The 25,065-nt window shown below is 43.6% G+C and overlaps 3 protein-coding genes across 3 annotated transcripts; 2 read left to right on the plus strand and 1 right to left on the minus strand.

The window, feature by feature from the left end:
- The first annotated feature begins 6,579 nt into the window (after window positions 1–6,579).
- LOC133930252 (uncharacterized) lies at window positions 6,580–8,495 on the plus strand. The gene is made up of 2 exons (XM_062376901.1): window positions 6,580–7,049; window positions 7,991–8,495. The coding sequence occupies exons 1-2, from the start codon at window positions 6,580–6,582 to the stop codon at window positions 8,493–8,495; spliced, it is 975 nt and encodes a 324-aa protein (XP_062232885.1).
- Window positions 8,496–16,309: 7,814 nt separating this feature from the next.
- LOC133930253 (uncharacterized) lies at window positions 16,310–17,478 on the plus strand. The gene is made up of 2 exons (XM_062376902.1): window positions 16,310–16,719; window positions 17,016–17,478. The coding sequence occupies exons 1-2, from the start codon at window positions 16,310–16,312 to the stop codon at window positions 17,476–17,478; spliced, it is 873 nt and encodes a 290-aa protein (XP_062232886.1).
- A 2,382-nt stretch (window positions 17,479–19,860) lies between these two features.
- Window positions 19,861–24,692, minus strand: LOC133930775 (26S proteasome regulatory subunit 6A homolog). The gene is made up of 10 exons (XM_062377503.1): window positions 24,441–24,692; window positions 24,184–24,300; window positions 23,330–23,437; window positions 22,413–22,604; window positions 22,038–22,229; window positions 21,221–21,339; window positions 20,911–20,998; window positions 20,486–20,605; window positions 20,241–20,381; window positions 19,861–20,081 (listed from the first exon to the last, which is right to left on the minus strand). Exons 1-10 carry the CDS (start codon window positions 24,573–24,575, stop codon window positions 20,004–20,006), a joined length of 1,290 nt encoding a protein of 429 aa, XP_062233487.1. The 5' UTR covers window positions 24,576–24,692; the 3' UTR covers window positions 19,861–20,003.
- Between the last annotated feature and the right edge of the window lie 373 nt (window positions 24,693–25,065).

The following is a 25,065-nucleotide window of genomic DNA, read 5'->3' on the forward strand; positions in this document are numbered from 1 at the left end:
CCCGAGACCAGGCCGGCCATCCACCACATGTCACCACCCTGCAAGGTAAGAAGAAGCTAAGTCCCGGGAGAAGGTGCTCGGGGCCGCCGCCTCTGGTTCCCGAGCACTCCAGTTCCTCGATGATCCGCAGAGCCCAAATACCAAGAAGGAAGTGCTCGGGAGAGAGTACTCGGGGCTGCACGTGGCAGCCCCCGAGGACTCGGTGCCCCGAAGGTCCCACCGAAGTGCTCGGGAGAGAGTGCTCGGGGCTGCACGTGGCAGCCCCCGAGGACTCGGTGCCCCGAAGGTCCCACCGAAGTGCTCGGGAGAGAGTGCTCGGGGCTGCACGTGGCAGCCCCCGAGGACTCGGTTCCCCGAAGGTCTCACTCAAGTGCTCGGGGGAGAGTGCTCGGGGTTGCACGTGGCAGCCCCCGAGGACTCGGTTCCTCGAAGGTTCGCGCAAGATCATTCGACGACCCAAAGGGTCCCGTCGTCAGGGTGTCATCCAGTCAAAGGCCCAATGCCGCATTTAATAGGCATGCGCGGCCTGACATCCTGACATCCTGACATTCTCAGCTGCCCACGCCCCAGTGTCAGATCCTGCCATGCACTAGCAGGGGGGGCATGGGTCCATTAAATGCACGGGTCCCGTCCCGTTTCATCCGGGTGCCTCGGGATAACGTTGCCAGAATCGAAGTGCTCCGTCTGCCACCCTGCCATGGCGGAAGAACAAGACAGGGTGGGCGCACCGGACACCTCTGAGGCTGCCCGATGGGCCCCCTTTATGGCACCCGAGGGCTTCCACAGTGGCGGGTGGTCGGATGCGCGCCGCATTTCTCCACCGCCCCTGTCACTTCGTCAAGACGAAATGATTACGCCTTTCTCCATGGCACCTTGGCATTCGCATCCCCTCTTTCCCATTCAGGATATGTTGAGGTCGGCACGCCTATAAAAGGAAAGGATGGAGAACACTAAAAAAAGAGAGGACCCCCCGACGAACAAGACCGAAGGAACCGAAAGTGTGTGAAGAAGAGGACGCAGACGCTCGAACCAGCTCAAGCCAAGCTAGAACACAAGAGCCTCAAGCTCTTTGTAAACGGCTCTCCCCTTAGAACCAGATACATCCTTGAAGAATTCCCTTCAAGGATAAATATAGCGCTCACACAGGAGTAGGGTGTTACGCCTCCGTGCGGCCCGAACCTGTCTAAACCCCGGTGCACCCATTTTTTTCTCGCATTAGGGCAATCATCTCCCGCCAGCCATCGCGTTTGTTTCCGTTCCCGCTTATTTCCCAAACAAGCTTTTCCAGGATCATCCCCCCGGCCGAATCTCTAAAAAGGGGTCTCTCGGGATCCCTGCGACAGGAGTTCACCCTCCGACAGTCACCGTGAACTCAAATTCTTTTTAGCATCATAGCACCCAGCAGTCTTTGACTCCATAGAACATGACAAATATTTTAGGGGGCTCAAGCCCCACACTAACCATGTAGTGGGGCTTGAGACCCCGCCCCGCCCCCCTAAAGATCCACCATTGATGCTAGCCATTTGAGCATCAAACTTGAGTTGTTCTTCTCAGATGTGTGAGCTGCTACAAACTTTGACAGAGCTATAAGTCCTACTAGTTCAGAGAGCAGCTTCTCTCAACACGAGTTGGACACCCTATTTGAGGTTGACCTTAATCGTTTGTCATCAATTGTCCAAAACCCGCATTTGTTCAAAGTGACTTCGGCGCTGTAGCATTTGTACACGCCGGAGCATTTGTTCAAAAGGGAGACTTAAGGTGTTGAACTCATCGTATGGTTCGGTGATGGGAAGTTGGCAACGCCGGAGTGTTCTTTTAGAAGAAGGTTTAAGTGTTTGAACACACAGGATGGTCCGATGCTCGGTATTGTATACGCCGAATGGTTGCACCGGAATGATTTTTCCAAAGAAGGTTTGACATGGTTGTACACGTCGGATGGTCCGGTGCTCTGAAGATCTACACGTCGGATAATGAACAGTGAAGACATGGCTCAGTCAGATTGAGTGTACACGCCGGATGGTCCGACGGTAAAGTTGGTGAACACGCCAGAGCATCCGGTGTTCACATGTTCTGCGAGTGGGGTTGCAACAACTAGTTCGTGGAGAATGTACACACCGGACGATCCGGTTAATACAATGTTGTTTACATAGAATTGTCTGGCATATGCAGAAAAGTTGAGTCATTGGATAACGACTAATTGTCGGGGTTGAGGCTATAAATATCTCCTCACTTAGCCATTTGAAGGGGTGTTAATGTGCTGGAGTCCAGAGAAGCTCATATATACTTGAGAAGACATCCAAGCCATCAAAGTGCTAAAAAAATTATCCAAGATAATTAAGCATATGATTAGAGAGTTATTAGTGCTAATAAGCCTAAGAGAGTTGTTGCTATGTATTGCTGCCTAGAGAGAGGATCAATGAGTGTTCCTATCTTGTACCAAATGATACACCGGGACCTTGGAGTCATGGTGACTCGCCGGCACTGAGAGCCTTCGTGGCTCATACTTGTTGACCCTTTGACTTGGTGTGGAGCAGTGGCAAGACTCTTGTACGGGGACGTGGAGACCCTTGCCTTGGTGGATTAAACTCTGAAGTGAAGACGACGGCTAGTGACCGAAAGAGAGGCTTATGGTGAGATCTTGTCTTAGCGGTTTGGTGGATTAACCTACTTGAGGCTTAGGTGGATCAAGGGCTGTGATCGAGTGTCGTCTGTGAGCTATAGCCTAGGTGGTTGCTCAAACATTGATTAGAGGTGTTGTTTATGCTATTGATACCACGAAATAAAAATCTCATATGCTGAGTTTGCTCTCTCTACCTTCTTTATGTTTTCTCATTTACTTTTTTAATCTATCTTTACATGTTTACCTTCATGGAGTAGTTTTTTATTTGATTATAGGTTACAAACCTTTGAACGGTAGATGCACTATGTAAATTTAGAGTATATTTAGATAGAAATTAATATAAATTTATCCTATAAAGTTTTTAGAATCAATTAATTTTAAACACCTTAATTTATTCTCTGTTTGAACCCTATCCTTTCCCTTGTGCCCTGCTCCTAAAGTTTCTGCATAAGCTACTCTCGGGAGAGGACACACCATGTACTCGTTGGGTCATGCAGCAGTACCAACCGCTACAGCGGGGCTTTGACCCGGCGCCGTCGCACACCAATGCCTGGAACACCTTTGCCCGGCTTATGCCTCTCTACCAAGCCATCACCTCTGTTGATGTTGGCAATGGGATCTCCACATCATTTTATCATGATGATTGGACCTCTTTTGGCCCTCTGCATCAGGCTCTGCCTCCGGCCTTCTCGCACTGCATTGACAGGAACGTCTCAGTTCGCGACGTCCTCGCCAATGGCCAGTTAAACTTGCAGCTCCGACCTCGCCTCTCAGCTGTTGCCGTGGATCGAGGAGCTAACACTACTGCGCGACAACATGTCCACGGCGATGCTCGAGGATCGCGCAGACGTGCAGTGGCTGTGGGGCGCAGCCTCGCCTCGATTCAGCTCCGCTGCCGCGTACAAAAAGATCTGTCCACCCAGGCAGGACGTGCGACTGCAGGCCTACAATTGGGACAACTTCGCGCCGAAGAAGGTCCAAGTTTTCTTCTGCATTCTAAGACACGGCAATACCTGCACGCGAGCTTTCTTGCATGGTCTTGGTATACTCCAGAGTCCTAATTAACTGCCCTTTCTGTGCATTGGCTCCGAAGACGATTGACCATCTCTTTGTCGAATTGTCGCCTGCCCCCATATCCAGGACTGGTGGGCTCGCCTTCTTCCCAACACCGCCATCCCGAGCTCTGTTGATGACCTTGCTTCCACAGTCGTCGCTGCTTTTGGACACTGGTTGTCGAAGTGGCACAACACGCTCCTCCTGCTCCTTCTATGGATAGTGTGGAAACGGCGGAACCGGAAGATCTTCTATGACATTGTCATGTCCCTAGCAGCGACAGCAACCATGCTTAGTGAACATATGCGCGTCTATGCTTGACTGGTGCACTCAGCTAGTTGATGTAATTAGATAGCTTTCTTTTCTCCCATCCCCTGTTTTCTTTTCCATCTTCGTCTCTGAGTTTGTGCACTCTTCTTTTTTAAGCAATGAGAAAATTCAGTGGGGAAACTCCCACCGTAGTTTGCTAAAAAAAAAGTCATGGATCACCTAGAACGACTTCTCGAGAAAAGAGAACACTACGTGAAAAATGGACAAGGGTGACGGGTCATAACCGTCGTAGGTGACCGACCCATCACCCCGTACATGTCACTGATGATATGTAATAAGTGATGGGTAAGGACCCGTCACCAATAAAATTATTGGTAATGGATCAAAACTTGACCCGTCACTTATTAAGGTCATTGGTGATTATGACTTTTTTTTAACCCGTCACTTATAACTGATATACGGTTTTCGCGCTTTTTGGATAGAAAAAAAGTCAAAAAAAAATTCACCTAAGCCAATCCAACTCAGGCCTATCACCACTCGTCACTTGTCTCTACCTATTTTTCAGGCTAATTTTAGAATGTGCATTATGTGGGAATCGAACTCGCAAAAGCCCCTCGCGCGCGTATCTACCTAATCACCTCAACCTCGCGTGCGTCCTGAAGGGACTCGGATTAAATATCATTTTAACTATTTTACCGAGGGTCATAAGTGACGAGTCACAGTTATAACCCGTCACCAATGTTAATTTTACAATAGACATAAAAATCAGTTGACTCGGAGTGCCTTCGGTTAAATGACCATAATTTTTGCATACGAACTCCGATTTTGACTTTTTTTTTTATTCTACAGACATCTACAGAAAAAAGTTACATCCGTTTCTCCCCGACTTTGTCGGGTTCGGCGTATTTTTCGAGGCCTAAAACGGCTTGAAAGATTGAGTTCTCACCTCCAAAAGTTTCTGCACCGTTTTCAAAATGAGCATTTGTGTCCATAACCGTTACTCCTTACATCAAACTTGAACATAAATGTACAATGGTTCATATTCTAATACTTTTGAAGTGAGAAAAAATAAAATAAAAATAATTTTTTTTCAATGTTTGGATCATTTTCTGTATTTCTGAATAACATTATTAGTGACGGGTCATAACTTAACCCGTCACTTATGACAGTCCTATGAGACCCGTCACCAATGAGTTAGTTATTGGTGACGGGTCAAAATTTGATCCGTCACTAATGACTGGCCTACGATGATCTGTGAGTGAGAGTCGTCATTGGTGACGGGTCAAGTTTTCACCCGTTACCAATGACGGGTTACAACTATAACCCGTCACTTTTATCATAAATGACGTGTCATATTATAACCCGCCACTTATGTAATATCTACTTTGTCTATTTTTCACGTAGTGAAAAAGACCAAACCATCCATTGAACAGGGATATACTTGGACTACCGTATGTACAAATGTAACTACCCGTTGTCAAAATTTCACTCAATTTTACTCTCACACTCATCGTACGTATATATTTACATCAGACAAAACTATTGAGTGCCATATCGCGAGAAAAGATATGCAGATATATGCACGATCCAGACTGTTCACGATCATTTATGTAGTAGTGATAAACCAAGGCATTCGGTTAGAGCTAGAGAGATATCATGCGAGTTGCAATGAAGCATTGCATGCATGAAACCACACTACTGACGATGGAGCCAACTGTCTTAGCCAAACCAGGCACTGGTATTCTGCCATCCTGTGTACTCGAGAACGGCGGCAACCGCGGTATCGGCCTCTGCAAGTCTGCATGCATGGCCATGCATGCACGTCCACACGTGTGACTAAATACGTACGTGTGCGCGTGTCCCTTGACACACCTTATTAGCATGACCAAAATCTCAACCCAAAACTGGGCTGCGCCGGTGTTGTTGTCCTCTACGTACTCTCTCAAGTCCACGCATGCGTACACAAGGACACGTACGCGTGTGTTTGTTCATGGAGGCCTGCGCGCAAGAATTGTTTTCTCGCTGCCAAGTTGACGACAATATGCATGTCGAGGCAAGCAACAATTGCTGCCTTCAGATGATCACACGTGTGTGACTGAACACGTGCTGATGTGCATGCACTGCATGCTTACCCTCAAGGGCTACACTCGTACATACTGGCCAGATATCGAGGCTGGCAGTTCGTTAATCCCTGCCTCGGGCTGCGTTCAAATGGCATTTGCACGTGCTGTTTAGGGTCTCCTTAATCAAATCATTTTGGGTCATTTTAACAAAACCGTAGATCTGTGATATCACGGGAAATCCTAGCTAGGCCATTGATATCATACTCTCGTTGATCTTAGTCGTCGATTTTATTGACACTCCTTCACTTTAACTACTAAAATACTGCACAAGGATGTATGAATTTTCATGACTCCATATCTTTGAGTTTATTATTAAATATTCACTTCTTGACTTGCTATAAAGTCTTCAATTAATCAAAACCGGGAAAAATAGATTCACCACATGCCCACAGGGCCTATAAATACCTTGGCTTGTGCTCGCCATTCTCCCCATCCCAACACCCTCTTCCTAGTTCATACCACCAATTGTTGTGTAGTACTCGACCCTCAACTCTCACCCCTCTGGCTGGTCCCATGAATCCTAGACTCAATGGAGAGTGGACCCCCTCCGAGATCATGATGGTAAAATCACTCATCCTTAGGCATAACAACAACAACAACAACAACAACAACGGATACGATGACAACACGAACAAGAAGCACTATGACATAGTGGATCAGCTCCAAGCACGGTTCCCTAGGAAGGAGAAATATCAGGTAACCGACTTGTATGTTGATCTCGTGGTGGAAATGATGCAGAGCCAAGAGAAGAGCGGCACCGGCGACGGCTTCTACCGGCCTGTGGCGCCGGCAAGCAGCGACCACGTGAATGACAACTTCGGGATGCCGATGGAGGATCCAGCCATGGACAACATGGAGGTGATGCTTGGTTCTATGGCGATGGATAGGGGAGCCATGAAAACAATGCATGAGGCGCCGGAGAACCGGGCCCCTCGTCAGCTGGAGAGGCCCTCAGGGAGGTTTTGGTCGACGGAGGAGCACAAGTATGGCTATTTGTTTGCCAGATATACTTGAATCATTCTATATCTCTCTCACACACATTCATAAGTTCTGATTTTGCTTGCTTTCCTCTTTTAATTGGAGATGCATGTCACATGTTCTCTAAAATTAGTATACTTATATATGAGGCATATGGTGTGAGGTATCGATTATTAAGAGATATGGGGAGGTTTAGTAATTTTTTATCTGATCTTGAGAGTACGCTTGAGACCTGAAGATCCCATTTCTGGGAAAATATTAGTTCGATCCTACATGTATTTTAGTGGTTGATGGTCAACTTTAATTTCCCCCCTTTTTTGTTGTGCTGTCACGTTTTGGTTTTTCCTATTGATTGTTGACATGAGATAACAAGAAGGCGTGCCACTAATGAATTAGCAGACTGTTAGCATCGTGTTCATGTCTATATGGTTATGAATATGATCACTGTTATTATATATGAAACGTATTTTATGCATACCTTTTTGCTATAAAAATGGTGATACCATAGAATCAACAAATAAATAAGTATGGTTTTTCAGTAATTAATTATTAGTAATAAACAGGTGGAATTCAAATAATTATATATATACATGCATACATATACATGCATGCATACATATATATACATGCATGCATACATATACATTACATGCAAACATTTATCTATTTATTTATTTTAGTGAATCTACATCTACATATGTATGAAGATTCACTAAAATCTTAGTTCCTCCCTAATTATGTCACGTTCGTTTTTTATAAAAAAAGATACTTCCTAAGTGCCAAACTTTTTCTTGGATGAACATGCTTCCTCTCCACAACCAGCAATCACATAACATGAAAAATACCCAAATTAATTGAATAAGTTGTTCATCTGTTCAACAAGAGTTAAGAAGAAAAATACTAATGTGCAGTTCTTCATGATTCATGAACCCCTGCGTCGCTGCAGGATGTTCCTCCGCGGCCTGCGCGTGTACGGCCGCGGCGACTGGAAGAACATCTCCAGGTACTTCGTCAAAACCAGGACGCCGGTGCAGGTCTCCAGCCACGCGCAGAAGTACTTCCGGAGGCAGGCGAGCAACGCTGGGAAGCAGCGCTACAGCATCAACGACGTAGGCCTCTACGACGCCGAGCCCTGGGCGGCGCAGAACGCCTCCGGCTGGCATGCTCTCGCCTACGCCGGCGGCGGCTACAACCCGAACGGCGGCTACGGCGCCGGCGGCCAGGCTTCGACCCAGGCCGCCGTCATGAACAACCTCGCCCAGGTCTGGTCGCCCTTCCTGTACCGCGCCGGTGAGGCGAGCAGCAGCCAGGCGGCCGCCTGGGCTGGTGATCAGCAGATGGGGGCTTCTACTGCAGCTCCGGCAATGGCGGGGGCAGGAAGCCAGACGGCCTGGACTGATGATCAGCAGGAAGCTTTTCTTCCCCAGCAGTGGATGAACAGCATGTACTAGTTGGTGCGTGGTTCAGCATTCAAAGATGCATGGCAAGCCTAATAGCTCGTTGAAGGCGACGTAGCTTAAGTGTTACTAGTAATACTGTGTTAGTACTGGGAAGTGAATAATTTCGTTGCGCTATATGAACATTACAATGGACTGTTATATATCGTTGTGTTCCTATTATATATGTATGTGTCCCTGTGTTTATATATTGTGATGCTAGCTTTCGTAACCTTCGTTTTTTTAATCGATTATGTCTGTATGAACATTACAATGGGCATATAGCTAGCATGTATATATTCTCATCGGCGTCCACGTAAGTTTAACTATGATGCATGTTTGATTCCTTTGTTATCGGACCGGATTACCAAAGGAAGGAAGCTAATAAATAGAAGTAAGATCAAGATTTTTAATGGATGCCCCCCTCTAGGGCCATCAGGAAAATGTGTTCTGTGCGTGCAATGTTTGCCAACCCAATAGCCAGACATATTCCTGGATCCTGAGAGGAGTGCCAACCAGAAAAGGGAAGTCGTAAAACTTGTACATTTTTTGGTCTTTTGTCCTTGCAGATTCACACCTAGACATATTTAATTGCAGTGTTGCACAAATACTTGAAATTTATAATGTTTGGTTGCATGTCGGGAAGCATTGGCTAATTTAGTTGTGACTGGCACTTGAACAACCAATATTTTGGTTCTCTATTGTTCTTTTGAGCACGCAATATCTGTAGCATTATTCTTGGGATCGATCGGATTAATTTTTGCAGGCTGCGCCATGTAAATTCTGGAGAGACAAGTACCAGCTAATGGAAGGGGAGGATTTGCGGAGCTTATAGTATTTACTTGTTGTCAGTTAGAGGAGTGCCAAGTGGAGGATTTTTAAGTGATATTTACGAAATAATAAATTCCAAAATCAATTAATAGTATCAGTAATTATTGAACAAAAAGAATAGTTAACTATCTGTGTGAAAATGCGATTTTTTTACTATATCAACACTATAGTGGCAAAATATATGTTGACATTTAAGTACAGCCACATTTTGAAAAGATTGTTTGGCGACATGGAACCAAAATAGCTTTCCACCTCAAGAAAGGCGAGTGTTGGATCTTCGTGACCTGCAAACCGTGGCAACTAAACACAATGTCACCATTTTAAGAGGTGAAACACATCCAGTCAGTCACTACTAGTTGCCCTTATATGGTACCTAAATATAGAAGCTTTTATTCCATGCGCGTAATATGGCACTTATCACAGGAAAAATAAAAAACTGAATCTAGGAAAGTTTGGGTGATTTTAAGGCAATTATAGCTTGACGCAAGACAGAGGTAGCACAAATTACCTTCATTTGCCCCAGGTTTTCATGGGCCAAATTGTGATCAATTGCTCTAAGCACTACCTCCACTACCCCTCCATTAAAACCTAAAGCTACTTCAAGCGCTCAACGACGCATGCCATGCCCAAGTTCTCCTCCTCGCTTCCTCCCTAATGCCTTTATTACTACTTTCATGATGTCATCAACGAGTACATGTTACATACCTTCATTACTACTTTCATGCATGTCCAAAAATTCTCAGTATCTCCAAATATACTTTGGATAATTTATGTAATATAAAATGTTTCAAATATAACGTTATATATGGTTTATACACAAACAGAGCACACATACTAGCTAGTTATTGTCCCTTCACAGGCATCTTCAAATTAAAGAACCACTCACATTAACTACATCACTTCGCAGTATCTCCAAATTAACTAATATAACCACCCACATTCAACCCCTAAATGATATAAATACCTCCTAATTCGGATTTAACCCATGATCGACTTTACTGTCGTGTCTGTGGCCTAAATGATAAAAATGGCCTTCGGCCATCTCACCCAAGCCCGAGATGAGCATTAAACTTAAGTTGTTCTCCTCAAAGAAGTGCGTTGCTACAATTTTTTTATTGTGCTGTCTCCCTCTTTGAAGTGATCAGTTGCTACCCCTGCATATTTTCATGGAGTCAAATCATTGTTTTTTCTACCAGTACATGAGTGTTGGTAACCAGTTTTTTCTTCGCTAGAGTAGTTTGTTTTTTGAGGAGTGAATTGCTACTCGTTTCCTCCTTAGGAGTCAATAGTTCATGTTTCAGGAGCTGCCCCTTGGTAAGCATTGAGTTTCTATACCTTTTTTTTAAAACAATTCCTCATTTATTTTTCGGGTTGTATCTTCTTTTCGTCCTCAATTTTAGCTGGAGATGGGTTTTCAAGCTACAAGTGAGTTCGGTTAAAGCCAACGATGAAAGAAAGAGAAGCCCATATTTTATGAAGAAGGAAGCAATGAGTGAGGTGCGGCAAGCTGACGTGTATAATAAAAAGGTACGAGTCTCGGGCCTCCCAAACTGTTTTCTAGTTAAAATAACAACAACAAAAACTGACGTGTTTTAGACGCATCATTCCCTCTATTTTTGTCGTGACTTACGAACGCGATGCACTGTGATGCTAACACGCTCAAATTAATGTGCATGATCTCCTAGATAGATGTTATGCGGGAAAGAAACACTTCCCAAAAAGGCAATGCCTAGGTGGTCGTGCGCTGCACCAAGTTTCTTACAGTCTTCACGTCAGCGGGTGCATGCTAGGGTCTAAATAAATAAACAAAATAATAAAGGTAATTTTATAAATTTGGTATTTTAGTTTATATTGAAACTAAACCGCTAAAAAATTGGTCTGCTTTTGAAACACCCAGACTACTACTCGACCTTGAGCTATTAAAAGTATTTTTTTCTTTAAAATTATGTAGCGTTTTCATGAATAGCTAGGTCTGTGTGTAGTCTGAACACTAGCTAGGTCTGTGTGTATGCCAGGCACAGATGAACGCAACTATTGCACCCCAAAGCTTATTAAGTTGCTGAGGAAATGTAGGCAATATACTTGTAGATATATATGCGAATGTTAGGAAATTAGCTATCAGTAGAAGCAACAGATCGATATAACGAGACGATACATACGATCACAGACGACACCAGATGCACGATGTTTATTAACGAGTTTCAACCAAAACCTACATCCTTAGAGCATGACTACGGATGCTCCTCTCTATTAGCAACATTAGCCGCTTCACAGGGTTCCAGCAGAACTATCGCCTCTTACGAACTTATCGCTATGCCGTTATTGTTACAAACAGCGGCCCTCCAGTCATATTTATGATGAGGCCTGAATACATTAGTCCCACTAGGATTCCACCACGTATCGTTAATATAACTCCAAGTTCTATATATAACCAACTCCGTACAGTTATTTGACACATATCTAACAAACTTCACATTTTAATAATCAGCCACCTTGAAGCCGTCATGCATGAACCTCCATACACACCGGACTTTAGTTGTCACCTTTGCCACTTAACGAGAGCTACCTAGTGAGTTTTACTTAGACTCGCCACTTTTTAGAGACATTGTTATCCCTACAACTTCAAACTCCATGACTCTACTTGCAATTGAGCATCTTTCTCTTCTATCAACACAGTCTCTTCGAGCGAAATCAAATTTCTCTTTAGCCTTGACATATGCAAAACTCCCCGAGACATGTTACTTCATTATAAATCTTGATTTTTATACTTTCTTACTTCAACAGCACGGTAGCCTGCGTCGTCATATAAGTAGATAAGACCAGAATCACCATACTTCATAAAGAAAATCGCTCCCTGTTGGGCGTCATAAGAAAACCAACTTAATCTGACATCTACGCTCTTGATTGACTACTTCTTAATACTGAGAATTCCACTGTTACTTTCCGAGTCACATATAAAAGTTGCCATATTAGCATTGCTCTTTCACCTAACTGTTTATGTTATGATTCTCTGACATGTTACACCGTAGCCTCCTACAGCCCTAGACCAACTAGATTACACCAGTTACAAGTAAACATCTCCATAATCTATACTTCCTTCCAATTTATCCCTTGATGCATTAGTCCAGTCATTAGATCACATGATGGATAGTGTAGATGGAGTCTCACGAGAATATTTCTAGATACGATCCTATAAAAGTTACTTCCCACGCGACCACCTATACCTGCCTTTTTTTGGAAGTGTTTCTTTCCTTCGTAATGGCCATAGGAGACCATGCACATTAATTTGAGCGTGTTTGCATCACAGTGCATCGCGTACGTAAGTCACGACAAAAATAAGGGGAATGACACGACTGAATAACACCTAGCTTGTTTTTTTTTTTTTGACAAGAAAACAGTTTGGGAGGCAATATCACTACTACAGAAACCTCATTCATTGCCAGCTTCAAAACCCCCTTCATTACCGGTTTTGGAGTCGGTAGTGGGTAACGAGTAATGATAGTCAGGGACTATAACTACCTGCTCCGTGGACCGACAGTGATGCCCTGGGTATCACTGCCGGCTGGTGGTTTCAGCCAGTAGTGATTCCCAAAGCATCATTGCCGGCTGAAAGTTTCGGCCGGCAGTGTTGTGCCTCCCCCCTTCTACTCCGACGCTGTCCTCCCTCTCTGTCCTCGATCTCTCTGTCTCTCTTCCACTCAATACATGCATACAATGAAACATATGTAATGTAAATCAATAATAAAGGCATCTTCATTAATACATAGTAATTCATGTCACACATATATACATAATAGTTCTCACAAGTCACCCCCCGAAAAGTCGATTGAGTTGAGCTACTCCAGTATCTCTCTACCTCTCCCGCGATGAGGACCACGTCTCCGTGCGAACGGCTGATAGCATCTGTATGTGCAGGGACGTGGGGGGCGATGGTGGTGGAGCGGAGGACCTGACCAAACCTGATCGACCGCAGCGTCGACTAAGCTCCAGGATCACTGGCATGTCAAAGACATCGAAGTTCGACTCCTGAATGCTAGTATGGTTTGGGCATTCGACCTACTCTGCAGCGCACTGATGGGCCACCCTCTCGTCCTCCTCCTCCTAGGCACACTTACGGGAAGCTACTTCTTGCTCCTCCACAGCGCACAACTGACGGGCTAGCCTCTCATCCTCCTCCTCTTGAGCGCACTGATGCGCGCATGGTTATTTGATGACAACACGTGGGTTCGGTATTCGATGAGATGAAATCAAGGTCTTAGTCAGGTGTCAGATGGATTGACGTACAAGTGACAGGTGTATTTTGCGAGCTCGTGTACGAGATGCATATGTGTTGAAATACGACATAAGGTCACGGACACGAGGGGCAAAGTGCTACAGTGTGATAGGAGGTCACATACGCTAATGAATATCAGGTAAATAAGGAGAGGCAGGTGGACCGTGTGGTAGGCCTAGGTGGGCATGGAGACAGGCCGATGGTGTGCGAGCAGGTGGGCGCTGGAGGATGTGAGTTGGCGCATGATTATTCGACAACAACACGCGGGATTGGTATTCAACGAGATGAAATCAAGGTTTTAGTCAGGTGTCAGATGGATTGACGTACAAGTGATAGGCGTGTTGTGCAAGCTCATGCAGAAGATGCATATGTGTTGGAATACGATATAAGGTCACATACACGAGGGGCAAAGTGTTACAATGTGATAGGAGGTCACATACACTAATGAATATCAGGTAAATAAGGAGAGGCAGTCGACCAATTGGGCATACCTCATGTCACAGACGCTAATGTAGGTTTGCATTGAAGAGGGCTTGCGCGCATCCAAATCGGTAAGGTCGCGGATCAATTCAAATTGCACATGCGAGAGTTCTGAAGTGTGGATCGAAAGGAAGAGAGAAAGTGGACACATATCATCACAGAGAAGAGAGTCTTTCGTAGAACAAGGTTCTATAAAATTTATTTTCGGTCGTGCGCCACACTCAAGGTTCGTCCTGACTTCATGTCAGCTGGTGCATGCTAGGTTCTAAATATATAAACAATTTAAGAAAGGTAATTTTATAAATTTGGTCTTTTAGTTTATATGAAAACTACACCGCTGAAAAATTGGTATGGTTTTGAAACGAAGATATTATTAATCCACATTCAGCTATTAAAAGTATTTTTTAAATGAAGTAGCTTTTTTATGACTAATAACTAGGTCTGTGTGTAGTCTGGACACTAGCTAGTTTGGCTCCTATATATCTTTAGGAGATTTCTCAGTGTATCAAGGATATATTCCAGGGACAGATGAATGTAATTGTTGCACTCAATAGCTTATCAAGTTGCTCACGAAATGCGGACAATATACTTGTAGATGTATGTGTGAATACTGAAGACAGTAAATTGCTTAGATTAACCTTGTTTCTCGTTCAATTGTGTCAGCTAATTATACGAGCATTACAAATCTATTCGCGGACTGTTGTTGGCCGGCCATGAGTCTCCATGACACAACATGCATTCATGGAAACATTTGTTTCCAACTCAGTATATGTCAAAGTTTATGCAGAACATACACACCAAATAAACTTTTATGCGTACACCGAGAAGGTCTCGAGAGGAAACTTGCACTTCGAGTCATTCTTGGATCATCTAGAACACAACTTTGACCAGTATACATGGACCGAGCTAGAAAAGTTTACTTTCTCTCACGCTCATAGTATATACGTAGGACTAAACCAATGAATGCCATATCACGAGAAAAGATATGCATATATATATTGATTCACTCTTATGAAGCAACAAGAAAGAGGCGATCAATCGAGGATCCAATATTTTATTCCACGAAGGAAGTATCCTGCAAATCATTGATTTAGTTTAGAGTAATAAACTAATAAAACCTTAATCAAAACTACTCAACTACCCTAAAAATAAAAACCACCCTTCAATGGAAGGGTATACGTTTTTTTTACAAAATTTCTGTAAGTTCGAAGTTGAACTTAATTGAAAAAGTCAAGCAATTCTATTTGCTCACAATAAATTTGTCCCCCACCATACTTTCTTTCCCTCTGTTTGTCCACTACCGCGCCCGAACCTAAGCAAAGGAAGTCCAAGAGACAGACCCAAATAAAAAATTATATATATATATATATATATAATTCAAACTGTTCATGATCATTTATGTAGTAGTAAGTAGTAACACACCAAGGCATTCGGTTAGAGAGAGATATCATGTGAGTTTCAATGAGGCATGCCGTCAACTGATATATATTAGACAAACCAGGCACCGGTGTTGTTCCATCCTGTGTGCTCGAGAACGGTGGCAATGGCGGTATGCAAGGTCTCTGCGTGTATGGCAATGCATGTCCACACGTGTGACCCCCGGCGTGTGCGCGTCCCTTGACACACCTCATTAGCATGTCTCTCTACGCAAAGCTAGGCTGCGCCGGTGTTGTCTGCCTCTACTCTCAAGTCCACGCATGCATGCACACGTAAATGCACGTACATGCGTTCGATCATCTAGCAGGCCTGCGCGCGAGGACTGTGTTTGCGCTGCCAAGTTGACAGTGCGCATGTTGAGGCCTGCAACAGTTGCTGCCTTCGGTTGATCACACGTGTGACACTGAACACGTGCTGATGTGTGCATGGCTGCATGCATGCTTAGGTCATTTTTAATACGATTGTGGATCCGTGATCTCGCGAGTCCTATGCCATCGATATCCCACGCTCATTGATCTGAGTCATTGATGCGTGCTATATTAGACTTATAGAATGAGAGTGATGCTTGTGATATCTTGACATGGAGATATGATTTTGTATGATTATTCCACATATCTTTGACTTTGTTATTATTAAATATTTACAGTTCGACTTGTTATTAACTTTTTCAACTAATCGGGACCAGGACAAAAAGATCCGCCACTACATGGCCTATAATACCCTGTCTTCTGCTCGCCATTCTTCTCATCCCAACAACCATGTTCATAGTTCATACTACAACTGTAGTGTAGTACTCAGCCCAACCCCCATGGCAGGTCACATGGATTCTATGTTCAATGGGGGGTGGGAACCCTCCGAGATCGAGACAGCAAAATCACTCATCGCTAGGCACAACAACAATAACAACAGCTATGACGACGGCACGAACTATAAGTACTACGACATTGTGGATGTGCTCCAAACAAGGTTCCCTTGGAAGGCGAAGCATCAGGTAACCGACTTGTACGTTGATCTTGTGGTGGAGATGATGCAGACGATGCATTGCCAAGAGAATAGCAGCACCGGCGACGCCTTCTACCAGCCTCCGGCGGTGGGCAGCGACCTCGTGAACAACAACTTGGGGGTGCGGGAGGAGGAGGAGGAGGAGGAGGCGGAGTGGCAGCCCGCTCCTCAGCCGGTGTGGCACACGGGGAGGTTTTGGACGACGGAGGAGCACAGGTTCTTGATTTGCTAGATATCCTTGAATCGTTCTCTCACTCACATAAACATGAGTTCGGATTTTTTTTTTCTACTTATTTTGCACTATTTTGGAGATGCTTGGCACATTTTTCATGTGAATTATTGATACACCTATAACCAATTAAGGGTGTGGTGTGGGGTAATGACTATCATGAGATGGGGAGATTTGGTCTTTGCTGTCACTGATCTTAGAGTTGAGAGTAGGGATCGCCAAAAGCTGAATTCAATTTTTAGGGAAATATTGGTTCCTACAAGACCCTATCGTCTCACTGCAGGTTGTTCATCCGCGGTCTGCGCGTGTACGGCCGCGGCGACTGGACGAACATCTCCACGCACTGCGTCAGATCCAGGACGCCGTTGCAGGTCTCCATCCACGCGGAGAAGTATTTCCGCAGGCTGGAGAGCGCCGCCAGGAGGCAGCGCTACACCATCAACGACGTCGGCATCTACGAGGCCGAGCCCTGGGCGCAGAACTCATCCGGCTGGGAGGCGCTCGCCTACGCCGCCGCCGGCTACAACCCAAACGGCAGCTACCGCGCCGGCGGTCAGTATTCGACCCAGGCCACCGCCATGAACAACCACGCCCAGGTCCGGTCGCCCTTCCTGTACCACGCCGGTGAGGCGAGCAGCAGCCAGGCTGCTGCCTGGGCTGGTGATCAGCAGATGGGGGCTTCTACTGCAGCTCCGGCAATGGCAGGGGCCGGGAGCCAGACGGCCTGGATGAACAACATGCACTAGTTCGTGTGTGGTTCAACATCGTCCAAAGATGCATGTCAACCTAGCTCGTTGAAGGCGATATATGTGGCTTAAGTGTTGCTAGTACTGTGTTAGTACTTGGAAGTGAATAATTTCGTTGCGATAGATCAACATTGCAATGAACTGTTATCGATGTGTTCCTATTATATATGTATTTGTCCATGTTTTATATGTGGTGCTTGTTATCTAATCTGTGCCCTTCATTCCATAAATTGACTATGTCTGTACAAATATCACAATGGACATATAGGTATGTATTCTCATATAGCCGCGATGCACGTCTGATTCCTTTGTCTTTACCAGACCGGATTAGCAAAGAAACGAAGCTTAGAAGTAGAAGATCATGACTTCACTAACGAAGTTTACGAAGGGTTTACACAGATGCTTGAACCATTATCTCTTGCAGAATCACACCCACATACCTCTTATTTAAAAATACGTGCTCAAGCACGTTCTCGAATAAAAACACACACCGACATACACATATTTTCACAAAGTGCTTTAAATTTCTAATGGTTCGTTGCAGGTCTGCCAGGCGAATACTCAATGGTCAGGAAACATTGGTTTATAGTTGTAACTTGAACAACCAATATTTTGTTTTTTTATTTTCTTTTAGGCACACAATATTTTACCGCTAATATTTTTTCTTGGGATCAGATTAATTTATTATCGATGCACCAAACGTGTCTAATAACGGAAGGGAAGGATTTACCAAGCAGTACTTTCCTCACCAGTAGATCTTTCGTGACGGCTGGGAATTTTCCCTGTCGTCAGGGAGGAACCGTTCCTGGTAGTGTCAGAATTAACTGATCACCTCGCCTCGATCCCGGTCGCTGCGTGCGCCATGCAGCCTCCTCTGATCCGCGCGCGAGATGCACGTGTGCGGCCGCGGCGGCTGAGCTTCTCCAGGCACTTCGTCAGTCGTCACCACTGGGACGCCGGTGCAGATCTCCAGCCACGCGCAGAAGTTCTTCAAGAATTTGGAGCGCGCGCGGCCGCCGAGCCATCGACCCCGGCTGGGTGTCGAGCTCCTCCTGGGAGGCGTCCGCCTTCGCCGGCAGCAATCACGACCCGTGCGGACTCGGCCTGCCCCCGAACACCGCGCTTCCTGGAGAGCCTGCTAAGGTTTGGGCGCCGCGCGGTGGATGATAGCGCAAGAGCTTGTTTTAGGTGTGTTTGTTTGTATGTATTAGGAGTATTTTGGTTATGCTCGTGAGTATATTTTTATAAATGAGGTCTTTGGTTGTATGCATACACTGTTACTTTTGCATAAGTGGATATAATTATACGGTTAGAGTCTGTTCCCGTGGATACATCCAAATCGAGTTTCTTCTTAATCCTATAGTACTGTAACAGACCTACTTATTAGTTTTAGTGCATGATCATTATATCTATTTATACAGATAATCAAATATCTTCATATATTCATTATATCCGCATGTACTAAAAATGTTCAAATAGGCTATGTGTACTAGACCGGTCCAAGACACGATACTGTAGACACGAGGCCACGGGCCGTGCCTGGGCCAAGCACGCGGCACGGGCACGGCCAGGCACGATCCAACCCAGCACGCATGGGCCCAGCTATTTCTATTTCTATATATTTTTTAAATTTTGTAGCTATTTTTTTTTATCTATTTTCTATATTTTTATCTTATTTTTATCTATTTTCTATATATTTTTAAATTTTATAACTATTTTTTTATTTTATCGGACCGGTTGTGCCAACGGGCCACCCGTGGCGTCGTGCCCGTCGTGCTCTCTGGACCGCAATCGTGCCCAGATCGGTTCGGTATGGCACGGTGACCAACAAGCCGTGCTGTGGACCGAGAGGAGGCACGCGCACCGACACAGCACAACCCGTTACAGTACGCAGGACGTTTAGACCGTGCCATAGTCAGGCCTATGCCGGGCCGGCTCAAGTAACCCATTTAACCATCTTTGACAGGCACAAAATCATTATAACAATAAAATATTTTTTTTTCAAGTCACTACATCTACTTACTCTGTTCTATCCGTCAATAATATATACTACGGCTCTACGAAAATACATATTGGCAACCAAAAACATCCTTGATGAACGGAGGAACAGCATGCTGGTTCGGCTTGTTGGAGAAATTGAGACGGTGCCGCTAAAGTACTGTTGCTGAGGTGCCAGTGATTTCTTTTCACTATATTGACATTGCAATAAACATTAACGTGTAACATTATAAGTTTTGTGTTTTGTTGCGCGTGTTCGATACCTTTTAGCTGGCAGGTAGTTACGTACGGAGGTTGCAGGATGTTAAGCCGTTTGTTTCAGATCCACATATTGCCAAACATGTTCGTACCAGCTGTGATTCATTTCATCCTCAACACCCACACTAAAGGAGCAAACATTTTTCCTCGCACCCCAGGCTGAAGTAATAAGTGTTAAAAGTTACATCTCCAAGCAATTTTAAAATCGTATCTCAGATCATCCAAGCAGTAGTGTTACAAACAACTCGTCCATTTTAGCACATAATTTATTAAGCATAGTAGTTCAAGCTCGACTTCTTCTTGGCCTGCACTTGCACGATTCCTTCATTGAAGTCCTCGTGAGTCACCTGAGCAAGCAAAAATAAGGATCAGAAACCACGAGCAATAATCAACTTATTGATGTCATCTTCCACTTGCTGATGCAATATTATTTTTGATACCTTGGTGCTTCCATATTCATAACAAATATGATGGAATTATGCAAAAAGAAAAAGAAAATGTCACACCTTTGTGGCATCGCGCCGTAGGGCGAGCATGCCAGCTTCTACACAAACTGCCTTTAGCTGTGCTCCATTGAAATCATCTGTTGAGCGAGCCAACTCTTCAAAATTGACGTCACGATTTACATTCATCTTCCTCGAGTGAATCTACAGAACACCATACGTAACATAGTTAAAGCATGACCTACCGAGTAAAGTGAAAAAAACATCAACAAACAGCATATGAGACATAACAAGTCGTTGAAACCTACTTGCAAGATTCTAGCTCTTGCTTCTTCAGATGGATGAGGGAACTCAATCTTTCGGTCCAAACGACCAGATCGCATTAGAGCAGGATCAAGGATGTCAGCACGGTTTGTTGCAGCTATTACCTGTAGATTAAAAAATAACACAGCATCAACCAAATGTGATGATAGGAAAGGAAACAATGGTAAACTAGCTTATCAAAAAAGGCTTTCTTCTTACAAAGAGGTACAGATGTATGCAATTTAAGAGGTTGAATAGAAGAATGGCAAAAACATCAAGTATGTTTTGGATCCCCAGCTAAAGAATCTTTGAACCTCTCCTTGACTTTACAAGCTAATTACAATGCCTGATGTAGAATCATGATAGCATTTGTTTGCCGGAACCGTAGTGCAAGCATGCAACCAAATAAGCACATTTTAGCACATCATACCTTTATTCTCTCGTCGCTGCTGAATCCATCTAGTTGATTCAGCAATTCCAACATAGTCCGCTGAACTTCTCTATCACCACTTACTTCACTGTAATGAGAGAAAAAAACAAAATTCTGGTTATCACAGAGTACATATGCTTGCTTCCAATAAGAATGTTTCGTTTAGACTAAACTGAAAGATAAAAAAGAAACTAGCTTCTGCAATCTTTTGCAGAAGATTAATGTCTTCATCACATAAGGGGTACAATCATCAGCCTAAAATAATGCAGGAATAAAACCAAATAAGGGAAAATTATGACATAAGACATACCTATCAAACCGCTTGGTACCAATGGCATCTATCTCATCAATAAAAATAATACAGGGAGCTTTCTCTTTGGCAAGCTGGAATGCATCCCGAACAAGCTTTGCTCCATCACCAATAAACATCTGAACAAGCACAAGAACATCATTTCTACTCTACTAGAAACTATGCTCAAGTTAACAACAGAATAAATAAAATTGACTTTGCATGGCAAAGTAATATCTCTTGTGGGTCCCTTCAGTGAAGATGGATCCATTGGGCAGTTAGTCATGCCATCAGATTGCCATTTTCAAGAAACCAATAACCATGCAACTTTTGTCTCCAAATACATAGAATACATACATTATAGAGAAAATAAATGATACGCAAACCCCCGAATCAATTCACCAACACATCATATAACAGAAAATTCAACAAATAACTTCAAAAAGAAAAGTTGGTAATGACATAGATTAAATGCATTTGTCCGGACACTAACAATATCGTGTGCAAAAAATGATTACTTACATTCAGGAGCACACTACAAAAACAAGTTAACAGCACACATTTATATCTATGTCCAGAAGGCACATGCTACAACGGAAAACCAACAAAATAACAACATTTTCTAAAATGAAAATTGAAAAAAATAAAAACAACCATTCATGTACTTAAGAGAGAGAGCAACCAGGAAGATGCCGTGAAGTCATGTATTGCTATTGCGGCGATAACACCAGGAATGAACAAACAGCAACAAGAGTAGCTAGTATAAACATGGCCCCACACGCACACAAATTGGAGTAACACAGGATACAAAACAAAGCTTTTATAGTGAAATAATTACCTGAACGAGTTGTGGACCAGCTAACTTCAGAAATGTTGCGTTAGTTTGTGCAGCACATGCTCGAGCCATAAGTGTCTTCCCAGTTCCTGGTGGTCCATACAAAAGAACTCCTTTTGGAGGACGAATACCCAACTTCTGGAACCGGTCTTTATGTGTCATGGGCAGCACAATAGCCTCTACAAGCTCTTGAATCTATATTCAATATACAAAATGCAAAGGATAAGAGATAATAGAAAAGCAAATGACCATCAAAAAAAGATATATGGATAAATGCAACTTACTCAACCATTCCCTAAAGAGTAACAGTTTAGCTTTAAAGATTGCAATTTATTAAATAGAAACTTACAAAGTTTCAACATTCATTCAGCAAAATACCTGCTTTTCAAGACCTCCAATATCATTGTAATCCTCAGTGGGCTTTTCATCCACCTCCATTGCCTTCACTCGTGAATCGTACTCTGATGGCAATGTATCTAGTATAAGGTAGCTATCTTTGTTGACTCCGACCAGATCACCAGGCTTGAGCTTGTCAGGGTCGACTAGCCCAACCACAGGTAGGAATATAGTCTGCAATCATCAAGATATTTTTTGAACTAAAAAATATCAGAAAAACTCAAAATCGTACTTGAATTTAAAAAAATGCAGTTCACACAATGCTTCATTGCTTTGTTTCAAACTTCAACATAAAACATCACTCATTCAAACATGTGGAAAAGAAGTTAATGTTAGAGTAAGTAAAAGATTCACATCATCGGCAAGGCCAGGCACAAAATACCAGAGCAGAGACATTGAGTTAGAGCACATTGTGATTGCTGCACAAACATATAATTGTTGCATAAAATTGTTTCTTTTTGAAAAACTTCAGCCAATTATGCTTGCTTCAACATATTCCACTTTGTAATTATGTTCATGAATGACATCATCCGTGCACCAAAACAATTCCAAAGTTAAAGTAGATTTCAGCTGCCGAAATGGCAGGCCTTTCGTAGTTAAATCAAATTTTTAGCTATTAGGAGATCAAAAGCAGTGCGATCATGCCAATACAAACTTTCGACAATTACCTTTTCTACACATCTATTAGCATATATATATAATGATATGGAAGTGCATTTGATGAAAAAATATACTAATTCAATTCCATGTGATCAATCTAAAGATTTTTTAGCATATTAGTGGTCAAAGTTATAGGAAGTGGACGCACCCATCCTATAATGACAGAAAAAAGAGAACAAATGGAGCATGATGTAAAAGATTTCATCAGAATCAAGAGAACAGAGAAACAAATTTCTCACTTGTCTCGTGGAGGTCTTTAGAACAACACATTTTCCTTTCCTTTGTGAGTCTAAATCAATGTTAGCACCATCCTCCTCAGCTTCATCCTCTGGGTTCATTTCCAAAATCTGAAACAGTTGAGAAAACATTAGTCAGTAGACCATAAGCAGAGTATAGCGAACAGAAAATTACATGAATATTCTGTCAAATGTCAGAGCATAGCGAAATCACAGGTTCTGGAAATAACACAGATATCACACTGTCCAAGTTAAAAGGAGTGCAGTACATTAAGATCCAAGGATGCACCATACCATATTGTCCAAGTAAAATAGGACAGCAACAGATCCATAGTATCTATAAGACTATTTGAGCTTAACTAGCTTATGTGATTTGTTCATCTTCTCATGACGAACACATTTTGGACCTTGAAAGTCTTCAAAGTTAAGGACGTTGAAAGTTTAAACAAACTAGTAATCAAGTGTTACTGAATTGTAGTATTCGTAAGCAAATCAATCATAGTAAATCAAATTAACGAACTACTAATGTAAAGACAAACCACCCCCTAGCTATTTGAAAGGAACTAATTTTATGCACAAGAAAAAACCAGAACAAGTGTTTCTGACAAAAGAATTGTGGCCCTTCTGCACATATGGATCTAGCATGCATTAGGATAAAGAAATTGGGTAAAATTACCAAACAAGCAGTAGCATAAAGAAAAAACCATTTTTTCTGTTTTTCACTGGTTCACTTTCCATGATACAATCTTAAACTAACGTGAGAAACAACTATGCACGCCAAACCACAAAAAAAAAAAAAAAAAAAAAAAAAATCTAACAAGATAAGAGGAAATCGAGGGCGCTACAGGACATCCCACCTCAACGATGTTGCCGACAAGGTAGGGCAGCTGCTTGTTGAGCTTGATTTTCTCCTGGTTCTCCTTAATCTTCTCCTTGAACGACTCCAGCTCCAGATTCGTCCGCTGCAGTTCGTCCTGCGCACCACCGAAAACACACCCAAAAAAACACGAATCAGACACAAACCCTAACGCCGAACGAAGATTCAGAACCCCCAGAGACGAACGAGTCCGATCTAGGGTTGGCCTAGGGAGGGGGGGAGGGCGAGCGTGCTTGCCTTGAGGACGCGGATCTCGTTGTCGAGGAGGCGGGAGGCCCGGACGATGTCCTCCGTGGACATGGAGGCGAGCTGGTCGTCCTCCGCGTCGTCCACGGCCATCGCCGCCGCCGGGGGCGCGCCGGATGACGACATCGCCTGCGGGGTAGGGCTTCGGCGGCTCAGTTGCTTTCGCTCAGGTCGGGTGAGAGGAGTCGAAAGACGAGACGCGAGTTGCAGGAGGTCGGGAACGAGCGAGTCCGGTTTGTTGGGATTTTCTCTGGACCGTCTGTGTGGCCCTAACTTGTAGCCACGTGGACTTGACCGTACCGTTGATGGCATCTTGTCCCCTTCGTATTCGTAGTTGTTTCGTTTCTTCAGGTTACATCCGTAGCTTGCATTCTGAATCTCCATCGTCGGGATGGTTTGATTTCAAGGAAATTTTGGTTCAACATCACTCGAAATACGTGACATTTGCTAAAGGAGATACCTCATCTGAATACGTATTTCCCTTGGTGTTCTCAAGAAAAGATTAATTATAGAAGAAAGCAAAAGTTTTAGACTCATAGAATGTCAATCATGATGGCTTTCGTAATCACATATCCTCGACGGATGAGCGCAAAAGAGTAGGTTTTGATGTTACACC

Source organism: Phragmites australis, chromosome 10, assembly GCF_958298935.1.
Source record: "Phragmites australis chromosome 10, lpPhrAust1.1, whole genome shotgun sequence".
NCBI classification, from domain to species: domain Eukaryota; kingdom Viridiplantae; phylum Streptophyta; class Magnoliopsida; order Poales; family Poaceae; genus Phragmites; species Phragmites australis.